At 49.0% G+C, this 22,320-nt stretch overlaps 1 protein-coding gene across 5 annotated transcripts in view; it reads left to right on the forward strand.

Moving 5' to 3' along the window:
- The window catches only part of LOC106610612 (protein Smaug homolog 1), an 83,598-nt gene that overhangs the window by 51,275 nt on the left and 10,003 nt on the right, over nucleotides 1-22,320 (forward strand). For 2 of the 5 annotated variants that reach the window (XM_014210016.2, XM_014210018.2), the window contains 9 exons: nucleotides 6,549-6,902; nucleotides 8,739-8,849; nucleotides 10,198-10,307; nucleotides 10,698-10,784; nucleotides 11,787-12,030; nucleotides 12,706-12,791; nucleotides 12,961-13,079; nucleotides 13,885-14,086; nucleotides 17,589-17,715. In XM_014210016.2, the coding sequence (XP_014065491.1) occupies nucleotides 6,549-6,902; nucleotides 8,739-8,849; nucleotides 10,198-10,307; nucleotides 10,698-10,784; nucleotides 11,787-12,030; nucleotides 12,706-12,791; nucleotides 12,961-13,079; nucleotides 13,885-14,086; nucleotides 17,589-17,715 (1,440 nt within the window). The remainder of the gene's footprint in view (nucleotides 1-6,548; nucleotides 6,903-8,738; nucleotides 8,850-10,197; nucleotides 10,308-10,697; nucleotides 10,785-11,786; nucleotides 12,031-12,705; nucleotides 12,792-12,960; nucleotides 13,080-13,884; nucleotides 14,087-17,588; nucleotides 17,716-22,320) is intronic. The other 3 variants (XM_014210017.2, XM_014210019.2, XM_014210020.2) reach the window with 3 other exon arrangements.

The following is a 22,320-nucleotide window of genomic DNA, read 5'->3' on the forward strand; positions in this document are numbered from 1 at the left end:
CTTGATGATCCGATAAATTGTTGATTTAGCTGCAGTCTTACTGGCAGCAATATCCTTGCCTGTGAAGCCCTTTTTGTGCAATGATGACGGCACGTGTTTCCTTGCAGGTAACCATGGTTTACAGTGGAAGAACAATGATTCCAAGCACCACCCTCCTTTTGAAGCTTCTAGTCTGTTATTCGAACTCAATCAGCATGACAGAGTGATTTCCAGCCTTGTCCTCGTCAACACTCACACCTGTGTTAACGAGAGAATCACTGACATGATATCAGCTGGTCCTTTTGTAGCAGGGCTGAAATGCAGTGGAAATGTTTTTTGGGGATTCAGTTAATTTGCATGGCAAAGAGGGACTTTAAGATTCATCTGATCACTCTTCACAACATTCTGGAGTATATGCAAATTGCCATCATAAAACTGAGGCAGCAGACTCAAATTAATATATGTGTCATACTCAAAACTTTTGGCCACAACTGTACATTAAGCTGGGTGTACACAACACGATTTTGGCCCTTATTTACCTGTCCCAGACAACTTTTTGAATCGGAGACAAAATACCCATGTCGTTGACTACTCAGGGTGCGCGGTCTTCATCGACGCTTGTTTAACGTGAGCGGGTTAGAGACGCAATCTGAGTGCTACCGATCCCGTCTTTGAGCAGTCCCAGAAGTCCGGATTTTTTCAAACATGGTTGATTTCATTGGCACAAAATCTGCATTGCTCTTGTAGTGTGAGATGTGCATCGACGTTTTGAGAGCAATAGCCAATGAGAGCTCACTATAGAATAAGCCAGTGAGATGATTACATTTTCGCATCACCAAGAATGTGTAGACTCGAGCAGAAGCGATTACTAGTATGCGTTTGTACTTGCCAACTGGTCAAATCATTACAGCTCTGAAGTTCACAAGTATTTTATTCTATTCAAAATGTTTGCTAGATATTTCAAATATGTATGGCAAGCGTGAATGCCTGACTGAAAACGTTTGAGAGGGGTCGTTCTAGCTACGTTAACGATCTAATCATATCACATTGTTTTCACAAGACAACGTGGTATCATCATGGTATCCTCATCCTCAAGAATCTTGTAGTGTGTGACCCACCAAAGTCGTGTAGTGTACAACCTGCCAGGTCGCAGTTGTAAATGAGAACTTGTTCTCAACTGGCCTACCTGGTTAAATAAAGGTGAAATAAAAAATAATAATCATTAAGTGGGCCACTACGTTGGTAAGAGAAAAAAACACAGGAAAGACTGTTTAATGTGTAGTTTAGCGATGTTAGGATTTTGAAAGTTGTGTTGTGTACAACCTGCATGGTCACACATGATATCTCGGACACCACTGGCCCGATTTTTACAAAACTTGGATGAGATGGAGAGAGAGATCCAGCATTTACAAAATTACACTGATGGCCCAAGTGGGGTGCTAAAGTAATCATCTGAAACTTTGAACAAGAAAATATGTCCTGTCCTGTTTGAGCTACAGTCATAACATTTTGTACATATATGCATCTCCTCATGAGAAACAAGTTTCCCATAAGATCTATAAGCTCCACCCATTCGCAAAAGGTGAACATTTTGAAAGGATGTGTAGACTATATAGGCACTGTAATTCCATACAGATACAGTTGACAACTAATGTTGGTATTGTTTCATTTTTGTCTTTTTTTTCCTTTTTTTTTTTACTCGTATACGGGTTGAAAATGTCAGATTTGGACCCTGATAAACTCCTAAATTGGAACACAGTGGCTGTACAGTAACATGCTATACCGTACCTTCAGAAAGTATTCACACCCCTCAACTTTTTTCACATTTTGTTGTGTTAGAGCCTGAATTTGAAATGGATTAAATATTTTTGGGGGTCACTAGCCTACACACAATACCCCATAATATCAAAGTGGATTTGTGTTTTTTGAATTTATTACAAATGTAATAAAAAAATTAAAAGCTGAAATATTGAGAGTCAATAAGTATTCAACTCCTTTTTTTTATGGCAAGCCTAAATAATTTCAGGAGTAAAAATGTGCTTAACAAGTCATATAATATACTGAACAAATATATAAGCGCAAAGTGCAACAATTCCAACGATTTTGCTGAGTTACAGTTCATATAAGGAAATCAGTCAATTGAAGTAATTAGGCTCTAATCTATGGATATCTCTTTAATTCATCTCTCGCGATGTCCAGCCCATCTATCTCAGCCAATCATGGTTAGTGTGACGGTTTCTGACTTTTTCTGTGGCTAAACCAACTAGGCTTGTAAGTTAATGTATCCGTATTTACAAATGGCATTACAAGTTTGTTATTAAGGCACATGAAAGTTCACATGTTCCAAAAGGCATTTCTGCCAAAAAAACGGTTTCAAAAACATGTTTTCCTGTGAAGTAGTGACGTGCGACATATGACTAGTTTCCTGAAACGAGTCACATTTTCCAGGAATATTCTCATCATGGTATCCAGAGTATTTTCAGATATAGTTATCAAGAAATGCGGCAAAGTACAGTAAATGTAAAATACACGTAAAATCAACAGAGTAATCTTTGGATTCAGTCTTGTCAGGTGAATTGTTGTCCTCACCTTTTGGTATAATAATTTTCCCATAAAATCATTCCTCCCCATCTTTTACCGCACTGTACCTCCCTAGCCCCATCCCTTACCCATGTAAGGTAGCCTTTGTGGAGAGTCTGTATGTAAGGAAAATGGCTAATATTTAGGGACTGGAGCTTGTAATGTTAGCTGGGAACCTATTTTAAATCAGCCCGTGAAGTCCTATACATAGCCAGACCAACACAGTTAGTGGTGCCGCATATAGGGGGAGAAAGAGACTGGCGGGCGGCACAAAGCGCTCTCCTGTACATCATCTCATTTGCCTTCTCAGCCAGTGTGCCCGCTCTAGCTTCTTCTGGAAGGTCTGTGACATCTATCTATCTCTCTATCACTCACTCACTCACTCACTCATCAAATTTATTTATATAGCCCTTCTTACATCAGCTGATATCTCAAAGTGCTGAACAGAAACCCAGCCTAAAACCCGAAACAGCAAGCAATGCAGGTGTATAAGCACGGTGGCTAGGAAAAACTCCCTAGAAAGGCCAAAACCTAGAGAGGAACCAGGCTCTGAGGGGTGGCCAGTCCTCTTCTGGCTGTGCCGGGTGGAGATTATATCAGCACATGGCCAAGATGTTCAAATGTTCATAAATGACCAGGATGGTCAAATAATAATAATCATAGTAGTTGTCGAGGGTGCAACAAGTCAGAAACTCAAGAGTAAGTGTCAATTGGCTTTTTCATAGCCGATCTTTGAGAGTATCTCTACCGCTCCTGCTGTCTCTAGAGAGTTGAAAACAGCAGGTCTGGGACAGGTAGCACGTCCGGTGAACAGGTCAAATGGGACAAGTTGTGTGACCTGGCTTCTATTTTTTTATTTAACTAGGCAAGTCAGTTAAGAACAAATTCTTATTTACAATGAGGCCTAGGAACAGTGGGTAAACTGCCTTATTCAGGGGCAGAACGACAGATTTTTGCCTTGTCAGCTCGAGGATTCAGTCTAACCTTCCGGTTACTGGCCCAACACTCTAACCAGTAGGCTACCTGCCGCCCCTTTGCCCAGCGGCCTCTTTTGCCATGTAGTTCCACAGAGGCTGGCCTGGGAACAGTTTATTAAATGCGAAAGCTGATGTTTCAAAACCAGCTGCCCTCGGATCAGTTTTTAGGAGGGAAAGTTTGTTTTAATCAGGAGTGATTCTCTAGGTCTCTGTCTTAACTACAGAAATGTTGTTAGAAGGTAGGAGTTAGAAGGTAGACAACCGTTTGAACACAAGGCAGGCTGTGTCGACTCAACGCGGGATTCTGATTCTCATTATACAACACCCTACGCCACCACCACCCCACCCGCAGTAGCTAGCCCCCTAACCACACAACTTTGAGCATGCAGCATGCTTATTTTTTTGTTTATTTGTCAGGGACCATGTACAACATGCCATTGCACCAGATTTAGCTATAGCAAAAGTTCATCTGTCGTCCCTGGGCGGAGAACCATCAACATCAGTACATCAATACAATGCTACAATGTAACACACTATTAACATATCTATGTATAAAACGAGCATTAGTGAGGTCGAGCACTGATGTTGGGCGATTAGGTCTGGCTCGCAGTCGGCGTTCCAATTCGTCCCAAAGGTTTTCGATGGGGTTGAGGTCAGGGCTCTGTGCAGGCCAGTCAAGTTCTTCCACACCGATCTCGACAAACCTTTTCTGTATGGACCTCGCTTTGTGTGCGGGGGCATTGTCATGTTGAAACAGGAAAGGGCCTTCCCCAAACTGTTGCCACAAAGTTGGAAGCACATAATCGTCCACAATGTCAGTGAATGCTATAGCATTAAGATTTCCCTTCACTGGAACTAAGGGGCCTAGCCCGAACCATAAAAAACAGCTCCAGACTATTATTCCTCCTCCACCAAACTTTACAGTTGGCACTATACATTCGGGCAGGGAGCGTTCTCATGGCATCCGCCAAACCCAGATTTGTCCGTCGGATTGCCAGATGGTGAAGCGTGATTCAACACTCCAGAGAACGCATTTCAACTGCTCCAGAGTCCAATGGCGGCGAGCTTTACACCACTCCAGCTGACGCTTGGCGTTGCGCATGGTGATGTTAGGCTTGTGTGTGGCTTCTCTGTCATGGAAACCCATTTCATGAAGCTCCCAACGAACAGTTCTTGTGTTGACGTTGCTTCCAGAGGCAGTTTGGAACTCGGTAGTGAGTGTTGCAACCAAGAACATAGTTTTACGCGCTAAATGCATCAGTACTCGGCAGTCCCTTTCTGTGAGCTTGTGTGGCCTTGTGTGGCTGCTGAGCCGTTGTTGCTCCTAGACATTTCCACTTCACAATAACAGCACTTACAGTTGACCAGGGCAGAAATTTGATGGTGGCAACCTATGATGGTGCTACGTTGAAAGTCACTTGCATGGCTGTGTGCTCGATTTTATTTTTTATATATACACCTGTCAGCAACGAATCCACTAATTTGAAAGGGGTTTTCACATTTTGTGTCTCTCTATCTCTCTAATCGCACACACAGTTGAAGTCGGAAGTTTACATACACTGAGGTTGGAGTCATTTAAAACTAGTTTTTCAACCACTCCACAAATTTCTTGTTAACAAACTAGTTTTGGCAAGTCGGTTAGGATATCTACTTTGTGAAGATGCTTTAGGAAACAAGTACAGAAGTATCTATATCCACAGTAAAACGAGTCCTATATCGACACAACCTGAAAGGCCGCTCAGCAAGGAAGAAGCCACTGCTCCAAAACCGCCATAAAAAAGCCAGACTACAGTTTGCAACTGCACATGGGGACAAAGATCATAGTTTTTGGAGAAATGTCCTCTGGTCTGATGAAACAAAAATAGAACTGTTTGGACATAATGACCATTGTTATGTTTGGAGGAAAAGGGGGGGAGGCTTGCAAGCTGAAGAACAAACGTGAAGCACGGTTGTGGGGGTGCTTTGCTGCAGGAGGGACTGGTGCACTTCACAAAATAGATGGCATCGAGGACGGAAAATTATGTGGATATATTGAAGCAACATCTCACAACATCAGTCAGGAAGTTAAAGCTTGGTCGCAAATGGGTCTTCCAAATGGACAATGACCGGAAGCATACTTCCAAAGTTGTGGCAAAATGGCTTAAGGACAACAAAGTCAAGGTATTGAAGTGGCCATTATAAAGCCCTGACCTCAATCCTATAGAAAACTTGTGGGCAGAACTGAAAAAGTGTGTGCGAGCTAGGAGGCCTACAAACCTGACCCAGTTACACCAGCTCTGTGACCCACAGGGAATGTGATGAAAGAAATAAAAGCTGAAATAAATCATTCTCTACTATTATTCTGACATTTCACATTCTTAAAATAATGTGGTGATCCTAAGACAGGGAATTTTTACTAGGAGTAAATGTCAGGAATTGTGAAACTGAGTTTAAATGTATTTGGCTAAGGTTTATGTAAACTTCCGACTTCAACTACACACACACACACAACAATAGACTATAATTATAATATTACATCAGTGTTTATATGTCCCTTGGTCCTACAGTATCTGAAATCTTAAGAGTCGAAGTGTCTTCATGTTAACATGACTGGTTTGTCTTCAGCCACTTTTTCAGGCTTTCCTGAAAGCTAGCGAAGGTACTGTACTCTCTCTCTCACTGGTTGACAGTGTGTTCCATAATCCAGACGCTCTGACTGAAAAGCTGCTTTCACCACTCACTAGAGCTCCATCACCACTAGCCTACTTCCCTCTGGTGCAGACAGGGACTTCTGGCTGGGGAACCGTGTATTGTGAATGGTTGTTGTCATCAATACATTGATTACAGTATCAAAGTTGAGCAGGGGGCTAAGGCTCATGTCTGGTCTGGGCCTCACCATGTCCATATGTCCCTACTAGTTCTCTAGCTAACACAGTGTGTTGTCCTAGTAGTATCATGCTAGACAGACCGCTGAGCCCCTTTCTAACAGTCTGGGCCTCCCCCTCCCCCCTGTCTCTTGTGTGTATCTTGCAGTCCTGTCCGGCGGTGGCGGCGGGCAGCACAGCCCCCTGAAGCGCTCGGTGTCCCTCACCCCCCCGATGAGCGGCAGCTCCTTGGCCAGTTCCTCCTCCTCGTCGGGCGGCCAAGCCCTGGGCCTGGGTCTGGGTCATGGTTGGCTCTCCCAGGAGGACCTGCGCGGTCCCCGGGGAGGAGGAGGAGGAGGAGGAGGAGGAGGGCTGGGGCTGGCCCCCACCGACCCTCACCACGCTCCCCTCTCCCCTCAGAACAGCGTAGCGTCGTCAGGCAGCGGCGGCAGTGAGCACCTGGAGGATGGAGGAGGCTTGCACCGCAGCAGCACATTCCACGAGGAGGGCAGCTGCATGAGGGGTGAGTTCGGTACTCCACCGCTTTCATGCGTAGGCGCAGTGGACAGAGTAGCAATGGAGGAGGCAGCCATGGGGGCTGGGGGCTAGGGGAGTGGAGGGTGTTCACTTCAGCATGTCCCTCATCGATTGTTTGTTTTGAGGTGACCAATCTTGTGGGTTGTGGGTTCGATTTGTAGTGTAGTGATCTGGTCATTATTTTAAAACTTCTAAATATCAGTCGCAATGTCAGTTGGAACAGAGCTTTTGTCCTGGTCTGAGGAGGTTATTGTTGAAGAGGTGTCCTAGGGAGACACGACTACATACTCCTCGTGTACCCTCTCCTCGCCTCCTTGTCAAAACCCATTGGATGAGAAAGCCAAATTTCCCTCCACTCTGACCTTTTCCTCCAATGGGTTTTGAGGAAGAGACGAGGAGAGAGAACATGAGGAGTATGCAATTGAAAGTCTCCCTAGAACACCTCTTTAACAATAACTCTCCTCAGACCAGGACAAAAGCTCTGTTCCAACTGAATTTTTTTTAAATTTATGAATGACCAGATCACTACACTATAAATTGAGAAAAGAGGTGAGGAGAGCGGACGCGACGAGTATGCAATTGAGATTCTCCCATAAGGTTTTCCAGAAACTCCTTTCAAACCGTATGTTTGGTGTGTGAGGGATTATTTCCCAGAAAGGAAGAGAAGGAAATGTGGTTTCTCGCAGGGTGAATCGACCTGTCCTGTTTGGCCATTTATTATTATTATTATTTATTTATTTATTTATTTATTTATTTTTTGTGAAAGATCACTCATGACCCCTGGTAACCTCTTTGATTGGTTTGGTTGCCCCCCCCCCCCAATTACAACCTTGTCCTCGGGCCAAACAAGCAACTTGCTTTTTTCCAGGTGTTCACAAGCCACCCCTTCCCCCAGCTTCCCTTTCTTAGAAATGAACATCCCATCTGTTGTCACATAATACTGAATGTAGCCTACAGAAAAGCACCACATTGGTCACATCAATGGTACTTTGTGGATTCGTTTTTTTTTGTACATAGTTCAATATATCACATTCTATGGTTTCATCACTTATTAGACCTATCTCTGATGTCTTGTCTGTGCACATATTTGAGTGAACGTGGCAACAGGAAACAAGACACCTGCCGCGTGGTATTTTAAGTTGTTATGCACCACTGCCGCTCATGTTAAGGGCTCGGATAAGTCTTGACTACAGTAGCAACGGCGGGGCACAGACAGGACAGGAGCAAACATGCCAGGACACAAGCAAACATGCTCCAGTCAGTCTCCGATGACATCTTTCAGGGGTGGCTTTCTTTTAGAGCCTGTCGCATGCTCAGTCTCAGGACATGACACGGAGATACAGTGACATCTGGTTCATACACCCCATATAACCCTGAAGCCAAATGTATGGGACATCATGAAAATGATGGTTTTGTTTGAGTGATCAGACTTCTTACCTCTCGTTTCAAGCCGCTGTTGGTTTTTCATCGGGATAGTTGTGTGAATTGTTTCGTTATTTGGTTTTGAGAAAAGTGTATGTGAGGAAAGGTGTATGGGGTGATATTAGTGCCAACACAAATGTTATACGAATTTAATCATTTTAGAATTTGTGTTCAGAAATTGAATTTGAACTCAATCATTTTTTTTTACTTTGCATTGCACAAGTTGATTCAATTTATGAATACAAATTCAAGATGAATGAATTCAGATCAAATGTATGTTGGAATTAATATCACTCCATAAATGGTGTGTGTGTGACCTGATCACTTAACATCAATCGGGGGCTTTATAGTTGATGCCGGCTGAAGCATTTTCACAAGTTTCCCCACTTCTTTACCCCAGTCTTTCCCTTAGATTATTGTCCAGGCGTGGCGCAAAGGCCCCCAAAGCAACATCCAGGCCCTCTGGGGACCAACAGAGTTGGGCAGGGGGGCCTGCCCCAGCTTTACAATGGTAGGGGAAACACTGCTTGACCCTCACTACCATTAACACGTATAAGTTCAGCAAATTCCCCTTATCCAGACTGACATTCAAATCGGAACAGTCCCTGCCTGCCGGCATACAGTACAGTGACGCTTCTTGGCACCACATCCCCCTCTGATAAGTAAAATCTAAAGATAACTGACATAGCGTCCAAGTCGTCTTCTGGGTCATGTTCATTAGGGCACACAATGTTTGAAAACGTTTTGCAACTGAAATGGAACATTTGTGTTTCATAGTCCAGGTAGTCCCTCCCTGTTTCAGTCCATTTTCTTCCATTGGGTGCCTAATGAACATGACCCTGAACTTAACTTCACCTTAGCTATCTACAGGAAGAGTGAGATGACTCGCCTGTTTGTGTTGTTGGGGGGAAAGTTAATAAAAACCACCAGCATATTTACAGTCAACTCCCACCAGAGTTCTTTGAATAGAGATTACTAAGCATTGCTAATATATATATATATATATAATATTAGTTCCCCCGAAGCGTTCCATCCATCACCTATATTCCAAACGTGTCCAGCGCAGGAGTGCTGATTAAGGACCAGGTCCGTCCTCCTGTCCGTATACTCTTATTTATTACGATATAAAACGCAAACTGATTATATATCAGCACTCCTACTCTGAGACACTTTGTGAATACGGGTCCTGAACGGTCCATCCTGCTAACAGTGGCGGTTTCTAGATTTTTAAGTCTTTGCTTAGGGTCAAAGATTTTGAAAGAAGGCTTTATTCTTTGTTTAGAGCCTATCGTTTGCATCCTGGTGTGAAGTACACTGTTAAAATTCAATGTTACCAATTATGAAGTGGCAATGAAACATGATTTAAAGCAGTAAAGTGAAAGACCGCTAAGTGAATTGACATTTGCACTCTCACCACACAACAACCATAGCAAGCGCTATAGTTTTTCTTTTTACGCTTCTAGTCAACTAATGGTCATAGAACCAAAACTCTCTCAGCTAGCGACCAAAATATGAGTTGGTCTCTTGTATCAATGTTTACGTCACAGCTTTGACAGGAAAGGTTAGAGTTGCAGGTTCCCAAATGGCACATTATCCCTATATAGTGCACTACTTTTGACCAGAGCTCTATGGGCCCTGGTCTAAAGTAAAGTATTTAATAGGGAGCAGGGTGCCATTTGGGACACCCCTGAGCCATTAGGCCAGTTTTAATGGTGAGAGGGATTACCAGAAAGGAGGACACTACCCCATCTGTGATGTCATAGGTCAGTGCCATTACACTGACTCCCTGACTTACTCCAGCTGTGCCCTAGACATGTGACATTGGTCTGACGTGTGTGTGTGTGTGTGTGTGCCTACAGATGTGCCAGCCTGGCTGAAAAGCCTCCGTCTCCACAAATATGCGGCGCTCTTCTCCACCATGACGTATGACGAGATGATGTCACTGACCGAACAGCAGCTGGAATCACAGGTCAGTAGTAACCAGAGCATAGATGGCTTATTCTAACTATGGGAATACCTAAGGAAAATGTACTAGGAATGTAACAGCAAATGTTAGGGCATTGAAAGTCATTGCCTTCAGTTTTTAGTACTGTACTTTTCCCACAAAGTTGTCTTCATAAAAGAGCTGATAGACATGAACCGGTATTTTAAGCATTACAAATAAGACGTTATAACGGCTCATTCATGCTTATAACAAGTTATAAAGCATTATAACCGCAGGCTCTAAGTAAAGTGATAGATATTTTCAGTTTCAACACTGAGTAATTCATTATTAGTTTCACTGTGTATTTTAACATGTCGTTGGTGTGTGTGTGATGAAGGAATGTTGAAAGAGTGAAATGGTGTTTTTCTCCTGCAGAATGTCACCAAAGGGGCACGGCACAAGATAGTGATCAGCATTCAGAAACTGAAGGAGCGTCAGAAAATGCTGCGTTGCCTAGAGAAGGTCAGCGGTGAAAGTTGTCAACTTTATTAGGTTGAGTGAATTGTCACAAAGCTTCTGCAATGTCTGGAGGCCCAATCCCAAATCAACCTCTAAACCCTACACCCTGTGTACTTGTGGCAAGCTAAGAGGATTTGATAGGTACAGTATAAGCAATATCGTTGTGAACAAGTGGAGCTATTACCATATTGCTTACACCAGTCAAATCCTCTCAGATCTGTGAGTGCATAGGGTCTAGGGGTCGACTTGGGATTGGGCTTGAGTGAAATAGGAGGACAACTGTGGTCAGCTTTTGTCTTCCTTTCTAAAGGGTCAGTCAACTGAAGTTAGGACAGTTGCTCGTTCTCTTTTTCCTCTGTTCAACTTCTCCCTTCCATCTGCACGTCGTGGAAAAGACTGGTGAAAACAATACTAGGAAGATGTCCAAGTGAGGGAAGCTCTCCTTTCACTTTGAGAAGCAGACAGGATAGGAGCGAAACATGCGTGTATTTTTGGAACTACTTTATTTTCCCTAGTCATCTCATGGCTGGTATCCCGTCGCCCACCTGACAGCTGCTGGTGTAGAGAGGACTCTGACGTAGACTTCTAGAATGATTCTCCTCTGAATAGGACTATGCATAATTGCCTCCCTTACTGTAACGGTCCGGAAATGTTTGGTAACATCTAGGGCTGTGGTCATGACATTTTGTCTGCAGCTTAATGTGGTCTCGCGGTAAATGACCATTAATTAGCATAAACACATTTAGCATCTCCAGGCCTCCACGCGTACAAGCCGCTGATGTGTGTCTTCGATGTTAAAGAAGCGCCTTCATATCGATCATGCTGATTTGACTTTCTCCCTGCTATACCTACCTTCTCCTTTCTTTTCACTCCTCTCTTTTCCCTCATCTTTGTGACCTCTCTCTCCTTTCTCATTCCTTTATTCTCTCGTCACTCTCTCAACTTTCTCTCTCTATCACTTTCTTGTATTATTTTTCCCCTTCACTCTCTCCCTCTCTCTCCCAGGATGTGTTGGAGGGCGGTAACCTGCGTGGCCCTCTCGCCGAGCTCCACCAGATGATCCTGACGCCCATCAAGGCGGTGGCCAGCGATGAGTCGTCCCCCAGCTCGCCCTCCTCGACCGCACACAGGCCCCTATTGAGCCCAGAGGGGAAGAGCAGCGCCGCCCCGGGAGGGGAAGGGGAGACGGGGACCACCCTCATCGCTGAGGGGGACATCCCCGGCCAGTTCACCCGCGTCATGGGCAAAGGTACAGAGGATCTAGTCCCATAGGTTGGGAAGTGAAGTTGACGTAAACGTTGTCGTACGCACAACACATTTGATGTAGGTGCTGCTGAGAGACTGCACTGAAAGAAACCGAACACCTGGGATCACAATGTGGTCAATATTAAAGGGGTATTTAAATCGAGAGAAAAAAATAATTTCTTGCTCACCAATCCACCATCGATGTGGTCTCAAAATATCATTATTTTGCACATGAGTGTCAGAGCTAGCCTGATAGAAAGCCTGTGTCTACTTCCTGGAAAAGTCTGATGACGAAAAAGACAACATTATAGGCTTTTTGCGTTTACTTCGTTTTGGGCAGCAGGAGACTGAAAGCAATATATCTTAAACTTTAATGCTGACATTCACACTTTTTGGGACTGCATCAAAAGTGGACTAATGAAAAACTTTTTGAGTAAATTGCCCCTTTAAGGGTGGTATAAGGAACATTCTAGTATGGGGCCTTTTGGTTTCTTGACTGCCCTTCCTCTCCATTACCATGTCAGTGTTATGTGCTGAGCAAACAGTGGCCATATCAGAACAAATGTGGAAGATGGAAATCAGTGGGGCCAGGTTTCCCCTGAGCTTTCCTCTTGGCTCAAACCCCCTCTGTGTCATCAAAGTCCCCTGGCCTCACTCTTTCCTCTCTTTCTCTCTCCAGTTTGCACACAGCTCCTGGTGTCCAGGCCGGACGAAGAGAACATCAGCTCCTACCTGCAGCTCATTGACAAGTGCCTTCTTCACGAGGTATACACGCACAGACACGCATACATACACACCTGACTGACAAGACTTTCCTTTATACACTTCTTCAGACCCTTATTTAGCACGTCTCTATATTTTCTGAAAAACCCTGAGTCATGCTCTCGCCTTCTCTTTGGCCCTGCAACCCCTCCTTCCCCCTCTCCTCCCGCAGGCATTCACGGAGACGCAGAAGAAGCGACTGTTGTCGTGGAAACAACAGGTGCAGAAGCTGATCCGTTCGTTCCCTAGGAAGACACTCTTGGACATGGCCGGCTACCGGGCGCAGAGGAGGTAGGCTATAGACCGCGCGCGCGGAGGGAGACGCTGGCGCGCGGAGGGGAGACGCTGGCGCGCGGAGGGTGACGCTGGCGCGCGCGGAGGGTGACGCTGGCGCGCGCGAGGGTGACGCTGGCGCGCGCGGAGGGTGACGCTGGCGCCGCTGGCGCGCGGAGGGAGACGCCCGGCGCCGCTGGCGCGCGGAGGGGAGACGCCCGGCGCCGCTGGCGCGCGGAGGGGAGACGCCCGGCGCCGCTGGCGCGCGGAGGAGAGACGCCCGGCGCCGCTGGCGCGGGGAGAGAGGGCGACGCCGGCGCCGCTGGCGCGGGAGAGAGGGGCGACGCCCGGCGCCGCTGGCGCGGGAGAGAGGGGCGACGCCCGGCGCCGCTGGCGCGGGAGAGAAGGGCGACGCCCGGCGCCGCTGGCGCGGGGAGAGAGGGCGACGCCCGGCGCCGCTGGCGCGCGGAGAGAGGGCGACGCCCGGCGCGCAGCGGAGAGAGGGCGACGCCGGCGCGCGCGCGGGGAGAGAGGGTGACGCTGACGACGCTGGTGCGCTTGCGGGGAGAGAGGGCGACGCTGGCGCGGGGAGAGAGGGCGACGCTGGCGCGGTGTGTGCAACGCCAGGGTTGTGGGTTCAATTCCCACGGGGGGCCAGTACAAAAAAAATGCATGAAATGAAATGTATGCATTCACTACTGTAAGTCGCTCTGGATAAGAGCGTCTGCTAAATGACTAAAATGTAAAATGTAATTCCTAATGGTCTACAAAATATTGGGAAAAAGGTCAAATGATGATCAGAGCATTCTCTCCTCCCATGCAGCAGTAGCCGGGGCTTCAGCCAGTCCAATTCTCTCCCTACGGCGGGCTGCGTGGGGGGCAGCAGCAGCGTGTCGGCGGCCCGTCGCAGCCTGCGCCAGTTCCAGATGCCTTCACGGAGCCTGCCCGGTGCCAGGCCGGGCCTGCTGGGACCCACGCCACATAGCACCAGCAGCACCCCCACTGGCCTCAAGCAGGGACGACAGGTGGAGACACTTCTGACTTTAACTTTCTCCTAGCCAATAGGCACTTGGCCTCCACCCATAGCCCAGGCAATTGGTGTTTTATTTATTTGGTGATGCCAGATTGCGGAGTCTCCCTTTGGACTAAGATGATAGTTGGGAATGTTCTCCTAGCCCCTGCCCACATAGCGGCGTGCTCAAGTCTCCGATTGGCATCAATGTGTGAAGTTAGCGCACGTATCTCCATTTTGGGCATTCATGTAGATCTGAGTGGATTTGTTCGTGATGTCATATTGTGGAGTTAGTCTACCTCTCAATGAAAAGACAAACAATCCTCGTCAGCGTCAATTTGGTTTGCTACAGTAGTGGGTCGTGATACAAAGGGCCCCAGATGAAAAAGCATTGTTGTCTTCTCAGTCTCAAGAGGAGCTGTGTATTTAAGCAATAAGGCCCGAGGGGGTGTGATATATGGCCAATATACCACGGCTAAGGGCTGTTCCCCACCACGACTCAATGCGGAGTGCCTGGACACAGCCCTTAGCTGTGGTATATTGGCCATATATCACAAACCCTGAGGTCACCTATTGCTATGATAAACTGATTACCGCAATGCGTCGTGGGTAAGAACAGCCCTTAGCCGTGGTATATTGGCCATATACCACACCTCCTAGGGGCGGCAGGTAGCCTGGTGGGTAGGAGCGTTGTGCCAGTAACTGAAAGGTTGCTGGATTGAATCCCCGAGCTGACAAGGTAAAAATCTGCCGTTCTGTCCCTGAACAAGGCAGTTAACCCACTGTTCCCCGGGCGCCGATGACGTGGATGTCGATTAAGGCAGCCCCCCCGCACCTCTCTGATTCAGAGGGGTTGGGTTAAATGCAGAAGACACATTTCAGTTGAATGCATTCAGTTGGACAACTGACTAGGTATCTTCTTTCCCCTCTGGCCTTATTGCTTAAATATGCATTGGGGGATAATATAATAACTGGAGAAAGGAAAGAGTGAGAGAACCACTACTTGATCACGTGTCTGGAATCGTCCCACCACACAGAGAAGAAGTCCAAACCTAGCCACATTTTCCCTCTTTCAGCATCTGTCACGAATGATCCCTCCCTGTGAAATACAGAGTTGTAAAAAACAGTCATAGAAACACACAACCATAAGGGGGAAAAATTCAACAGCAAAGTGTTGGGTGAAGTGGCTGTAACTCATAGGTCTGGTCAAATGCGTTCCACAGGCCCTACATCACTACTGCTGAGTGGAACGGTCCTCTAGTCGGCAGCAGTGATAACATGGCACTCGCACACGTCTGCTCTGCTCCCATTCAGCATTTTTCTAGGCATCCTTACAATGGGAGGAAATTCCAAACCGCTTCCTCCACATTTCGCACACTCTCTCCGTCGGACAGTTTGTTTGGACAGGATCGAAAGGTGTGTATTAAAAGAAAGGAGAGAGCGAGGGTGAGTCATAGTTAGGGAGTTGGTGGTGAAGGGGGATGGGCGACCGGGAGAGAGGGAGGGAGGGCGGAGAGAGAGAGAGAATGAGCTCGTCAGGCAGTGAGAACAGTGCACAGGCATTTCCTTTTTTTCCGCTGGCCCTCTGTACGGGAGGGCCGGGGAAAGGGGGAGAGCAAGACGGACAGAGAGGGAGTAAGGAGAGCGGGAGTGGGGGAGAGAGTGGTTAGGGGAGAGAGCGTGTAGAGGGAGCAGGAGAAGAGAGAGGTTGAATGTATAATAGGCAGGTTACAGAGAGGAATCCGTGCAGTTAGTGTCAGTAGTTTGAGGCTAAACGGGGAGAGAAGAATCTAAGGTTGACTGTATAACGGCTCAGTAGTTATAGGCTAGAGAGGTAACACTTCTGGGGTGCCCGCCCCAGTTTTTACACACTTATAAAGCCACCCCCCCGGGTGTGCATTTCGTTACGTGATAAAGTCCCAATTAAACTGATTTTAGGAAAATGTATGCGAGTCCATTTTTATCAGAGTTGAACCAAAATGTACATTGCACATGATTTAAGCTGTATACTTCCAACAGGTAGCCTCTCCAACAGGTAGCCTCTCCTGTGCATTTAGTGCTACCGCGGTACCATTCGCCTAGAAGTCATTCTGCAGTCAAGTGTGTGTATAAGAATTAAATCAATATAAATGAACATTTTTACAAGCATTAAGTCTTGTGCACTCGGTAGTTTGTCTAAGGATCTGAAACTACAATTCCCTGGGTGCCAAGGTGTGGGATGTTTGTCATATTACTGTGGCGTCGTAGGGTCATTAACATACAGTGGCGGCCGCTGATTGGCTAAATACCTGGGGCGGGGGGTATTTGATAACCAAAATAGATATATTTTTTTGAACGAGCAGCTCGCAGCCAGCACCTGAGTGCATCGTTAACAAAAGCACAGGGAAAACGCAACAAGAACAAGTTCAGATTTTTTCCTCTAACAGGGGATAGCAAGCTAGCATAATGTCACAAGCATAATGCATTCGCCAGTAACTTTAGTTAGACTTGTTGAGCATGCCAGCTAGCAAGCTATCTACCTGTATGCTAGCTTGCCAGTAGCTAGTGTCCACTAGCTAGCATCTAATGCAGGGAGGGGGCACAGAGACTTGTTTTTTTTTATCCTACCAGATCCGCAAGAAGGTTCTAGCGAGCATATCCCACTGTCCTTTGACTGTATTTAAAATAATAAATAAATGTATTTATTTTATTTAACTAGGCAAGTCAGTTAAGAACAAATTCTTATTTACAATGACGGCCTAGGAACAGTGTGTTAACTGCCTTGTTCAGGAGCAGAACGACAGATTTCTACCTTGTCAGGTCGGGGATTCGATCTAGCAACCTTTCGGTTACTGACCCAACGCTTTGACCACTTGGCTACCTGCCCCCCCCCCCCTGTATGACGGTATGTGAACGTCTGGTTCAGGTCCCTGGTTTCCAATGACTGTCATGATTATTTTACAAGTTCATTGCAGTCTTCTCTTATGCTCCGCTCCATCTGTTCAGTACCTAATACACAAGAAAATCATGTGATGAAATCCTGCAATCTCAGTGCCCCCCCCAATAACAAGCAATGTAATCCAAGCACTGGGCAGCAGTTCGAACGCTGTTGCAGAGGATAGGTAACCAGACTGACATATTTGAAACTGTAAAATGTACACAAATTAACCACACTATTTGTGTATATATGTGTGTGTATATGTGTGTGTATATGTATGTATGTATGTATGTATGTATGTATGTATGTATGTATGTGTGTGTGTGTGGGGGTATTTTTTTTGACCAATCACAAGTGGGGCACAGCCAGCCCCTAACGCCTTAGTGGATGAACTGCCACTGTTAACATATTTCCCAGCAATGTCTGTTAGTGGTTAGATTTGTGGCACCCATTATTAGGGTTGTTGTGCCAGTTTCTAATGATCCAAAGATATACTGGAGTGTGTGTGTGAGTCTCGGTCTGTAATGATCCAAAGATATGAGTATCCAGCCTACCGGTCTGTTGTGGCTGCCTGTCTGACTATCAGTTTGTCCAACAGGGTCTTTGGTTCGCCAACCCCGGGGGCAGTAACAGCATGCCCAGCCGAACCCACAGCTCAGTGCAGAGGACCCGCTCCCTGCCTGTCCACACCACGCCACACACCATGGTCATGTTCCAGCAGTCTGGTAAGAGAAACCTACACACAGTTACACTATTACACGTTACCCTACTGTACAAGGTAACCCTTTCTCTCTCTACCTTACCCTGTCCCTCTTTTTTTTCGAACTCACACTTTGTCTTTTTCTTTCCCTCTCTCTCCTTTTTTGTGTCGACATCTGTCTCCATAAACTCTTAGCAGCCTAGCATCCTCAGTACCTTCCTCTTTGTTAACCTGCTGAGAGATGTTGTTCCTGGTGCGTTAAATGCAGTGTGTTGAGGATGATGATGTATTGCAGGGAGCTTTACCCAAGACTGTTGTTGTGTGTGTGTGTGTGTGTGTGTGTGTGTGTGTGTGTGTGTGTGTGTGTGTGTGTGTGTGTGTGTGTGTGTGTGTGTGTGTGTGTGTGTGTGTGTGTGTGTGTGTGGCATTACAGCATCTGATACACTGGTCCCATTACCCCCAATGCTGGCCGCCAGGCTCATAAAAATAGAATAACCAGAACAGACATTCCCATTCAAGTCAATGCTCTGCTCGGTAACAGTTGGATGCTGTAGCCGCAGGACAAAATGGACATCAATGTGACAGCGGGGACTTCCTCCTCTGTCTTTCATGGTGAACCAAAGTGTATCCCCCCTTTTTTAGAATGGAGAGGAAGAAGGGGGAGGGTAGTTTCAGGGGGAAAGAGGGAATGCAGCAGTATGTGACGGAGGAAGGGAAGAACGGAGAGAGGGAAGAGTCAGCAGACTGTTACAATGAGTCTCTTTGTGCAGGGTGGCTGGCACACATTCCCTTCGCTCTCGCACACTCTCGCTGCGGCCTCCCTCTCGCCCTCGGCCTCTCTCTCTCGCCCTCGGCCTCTCTCTCCCGCCCTCGGCCTCTCTCTCCCGCCCTCGGCCTCTCTCTCCCGCCCTCGGCCTCTCTCTCCCGCCCTCGGCCTCTCTCGCCCTCGGCCTCTCTCTCTCTCGCCCTCGGCCTCTCTCTCTCTCGCTTCGTCCTCTCTCGGCCTCGGCTTCTCTCTCTCTCGGCCTCTCTCTCTCTCGGCCTCTCTCTCGCCCTCGGCCTCTCTCTCTCTCGGCCTCTCTCTCGCTCGCTCTCGGCCTCTCTCTCTCGCCCTCGGCCTCTCTCTCGCTCTCGGCCTCTCTCTCTCTCGCCCTCGGCCCCTCTCTCGCCCTCGGCCTCTCTTTTCTCGGACTCTCTTTCCCTCGGCCTCTCTCGGCCTCGGCCTCTCTTTCTCTCTCGCCCTCTCTCTCGGCCTCTCTTTCTCTCTCGCTCTCTCTCGCTCTCTCTCTCGGCCTCTCTCTCTCTCGGCCTCACTCTCTCTCGCCCGGCCTCTCTCTCTCTCTCTCGGCCTCTCTCTCTCTCGTTCTCTCTCTCTCTCTCTCGGCCTCTCTCTCGTCCTCTCTCTCTCTCGTCCTCTCTCTCTCTCTCTCGGCCTCTCTCTCGTCCTCTCTCTCTCTCTCGGCCTCTCTCTCGGCCCCTCTCTCGGCCTCTCTCTCTCTCGCCCTCGGCCTCTCTCTCTCTCGCCCTCGCTCGCCCTGGCCCTCTCTCTCTCTCGCCCTGGGCCTCTCTCTCTCTCGCCCTCGGGCTCTCTCGCCCTCGGCCTCTCTCTCTCTCGGCCTCTCTCACTCTCTGCCTCTCTCTCTCTCTCTCGGTCTCTCTCGCCCTCGGCCTCTCTCTCTCTCGGCCTCTCTCTCTCTCGGCCTCTCTCGCCCTCGGCCTCACTCGCACTCGGCCTCTCTCTCTCTCGCCCTCGGCCTCTCTCGCTCGGCCTCTCTCTCGCTCGCCCTCGGCCTCTCTCTCTCTCGCCCGCCCTCGGCCTCTCTCTCTCTCGCCCGCCCTCGGCCTCTCTCTCTCTCGCCCTCGGCCTCTCTCTCACCCTTGGCCTCGCTCTCTCTCGCCCTCGGCCCCTCTCTCTCTCGCCCTCGGCCCCTCTCTCTCTCGCCCTCGGCCCCTCTCTCTCTCGGCCTCTCTCTCTCTCGGCCTCTCTCTCTCTCGGCCTCTCTCTCTCTCTGCCCTCGGCCTCTCTCTGCCCTCGGCCTCTCTCGGCCTCTCTCTCTCTCGCCCTGGGCCTCTCTCTCTCGCCCTCGGCCCCTCTCTCGCCCTCGGCCTCTCGCCCTCGGCCTCTCTCTCGGCCTCTCGCCCTCGGCCTCTCTCTCTCTCGCCCTCGGCCCCTCTCTCGCCCTCGGCCTCTCGCTCTCGGCCTCGTTCTCTCTTTCTCTCTCGCCCTCTCTCTCTCTCGCCCTCTCTCTCTCTCGCCCTCTCTCTCGCCCTCGGCCTCTCTCTCTCTCTCGCTCTCTCTCTCGGCCTCTCTCTCTCTCGCCCTCTCTCTCGCCCTCGGCCCCTCTCTCGCCCTCGGCCTCTCGCTCTCGGCCTCTCTCGCCCTCGGCCTCGTTCTCTCTTTCTCTCTCGCCCTCTCTCTCGTCCTCTCTCTCTCTTGCCCTCTCTCTCTCTCGCCCTCTCTCTCGCCCTCGGCCTCTCTCTCTCTCTCGCTCTCTCTCTCGGCCTCTCTCTCTCTCGCCCTCTCTCTCGCCCTCGGCCTCTCTCTCTCTCGCCCTCGGCCTCTCTTTCTCTCGCCCTCTCCCTCGCCCGGCCTCTCTCTCTCGCCCGGCCTCTCTCTTTCTCTCGCTCGGCATCTCCCTCTCTCGGCCTCTCTCTCTCTCTCGGCCTCTCTCTCTCGCTCGGCCTCTCTCTCTCGCCCTCGGCCCCTCTCTCTCTCGCCCTCGCCCTCTCTCTCGGCCTCTCGCCCTCGGCCACTCTCTCTCTCGCCCTCGCCCCCTCTCTTTTGCCCTCGGCCTCTCTCTCTCTCTCGTCTCTCGCTCTCGGCCTCTCTCGCTCTCGGCCTCTTTCCCTCGGCCTCTCTCGTCCTCGTTCTCTCTTTCTCTCGGCCTCGGCCTCTCTTTCTCTCTCGCCCTCTCTCTCTCTCGCCCTCTCTCTCGCCCTCGGCCTCTCTCTTCACGCTCTCGGCCTCTCTCTTCACGCTCTCGGCCTCTCTCTCTCTCGCCCTCGGCCTCTCTCTCTCTCGCCCTCGCCCCCTCTCTTTTGCCCTCGGCCTCTCTCTCTCTCTCATCTCTCGCTCTCGGCCTCTCTCGCTCTCGGCCTCGGCCTCTCTTTCCCTCGGCCTCTCTCGTCCTCGTTCTCTCTTTCTCTCGGCCTCGGCCTCTCTTTCTCTCTCGCCCTCTCTCTCGCCCTCGGCCTCTCTCTTCACGCTCTCGGCCTCTCTCGCCCTCGGCCTCTCTCTCTCTCGCCCTCGCTCGCCCTGGGCCTCTCTCTCGCCCTCTCTCGCCCTCGGCCTCTCTCTCTCTCGCCCTCGGCCTCTCTCTCTCTCGCCCTCGGCCTCTCTCTCTCTCGCTCTCTCTCTCTCGGCCTCTCTCTCTCTCGCCCTCGCTCGCCCTCGGCCTCTCTCTCTCGCCCTCGCTCGCCCTGGGCCTCTCTCTCGCCCTCGGCCTCTCTCTCTCGCCCTCGGCCTCTCGGCCTCTCTCTCTCTCGGCCTCTCTCTCTCTCTCTCGGCCTCTCTCTCTCTCGGGATCTCTCTTCACGCTCTCGGCCTCTCTCTTCACGCTCTCGGCCTCTCGCTCTCGGCCTCTCTCGCTCTCGGCCTCTCTCGCTCTCGGCCTCTCTCGCTCTCGGCCGCTCTCGCTCTCGGCCTCTCTCTGACTCTCTTTCTCTTTCCCTCTCTGAGTCACACATATACTGCACATGCTCTGAGGTGGCCAGAGTATGTAGCTGCCTGGAAAGCTAGGACTCTCTCACTCTCACCCTCCATCTCTCCCTTCTTTAAATTATTGATTCTATAAATTCAACAACAAAAAAATGCGCACAAGCATGTGAGCACACGAGTGTGTGTGTGTGGAGGGGGACAGGATTTGAGACCTAAAAATAGCCGGTGGCGGACTGTTCTGTCTGTCTAGCCGAGGGGCGGCGAGTGCCTAACTCCGCTCTTCTCTATACCCCCAAGGGATTTTCACAGCCGCCCTGGGCAAGGCAGGCAGTAGCAGCTAAAGAACGTTAGCCTAGATATCCCCCCCCGTGATAGGAGCTCACAGCTGAAGTAAGGGGGCTGCTCGGCTAGCAAGTAAGCATTTGACCCTCTGTCACTTCTAAGGTTTTTTGGGAGGTTGGGGGTCCCCCTTGTGGCAGAACAGGTAACTTTAGACTTGAGAAGTAGACACACCACACGCATGCGAAACCACCCCGGTGCGAATAACCCAATGACTGGGTATTGTATTTAAGGGGTGTAATATGGAGACAGTTGGTTAATTGGCGGTGTAGTGTAATCAGATTAAGAACGGCACAAGCGGCGTGGTAGAGTGGAAGTGATTGTTATGAGACAGGGATTTGGAGCCCACAATAATACCCTCTTGTCCGTTGCCAACTGGGGGTGGTGATGTCAGGAAAAGTGAAGGTATTATAGGATTGAGACCTTTAGATCAGGGATCAACCACTCCATTCAGCCGCGGGACGACTTATTATTGACTGGATGGTCAGGGGACCGGAACATAATTACAAATCATTTGTAGACTGCACAAGAAGCCCAAACAGATACATTTCACTAAAACATCATCATTTCAATCTTGCTTACGTTTGTTTTTGATCACATACCCTACATGACCAAAAGTATGTGGACACCTGA

The sequence above is a fragment of the Salmo salar genome, chromosome ssa09 (assembly GCF_905237065.1).
Source record: "Salmo salar chromosome ssa09, Ssal_v3.1, whole genome shotgun sequence".
Classification (NCBI taxonomy): Eukaryota; Metazoa; Chordata; class Actinopteri; order Salmoniformes; family Salmonidae; genus Salmo; species Salmo salar.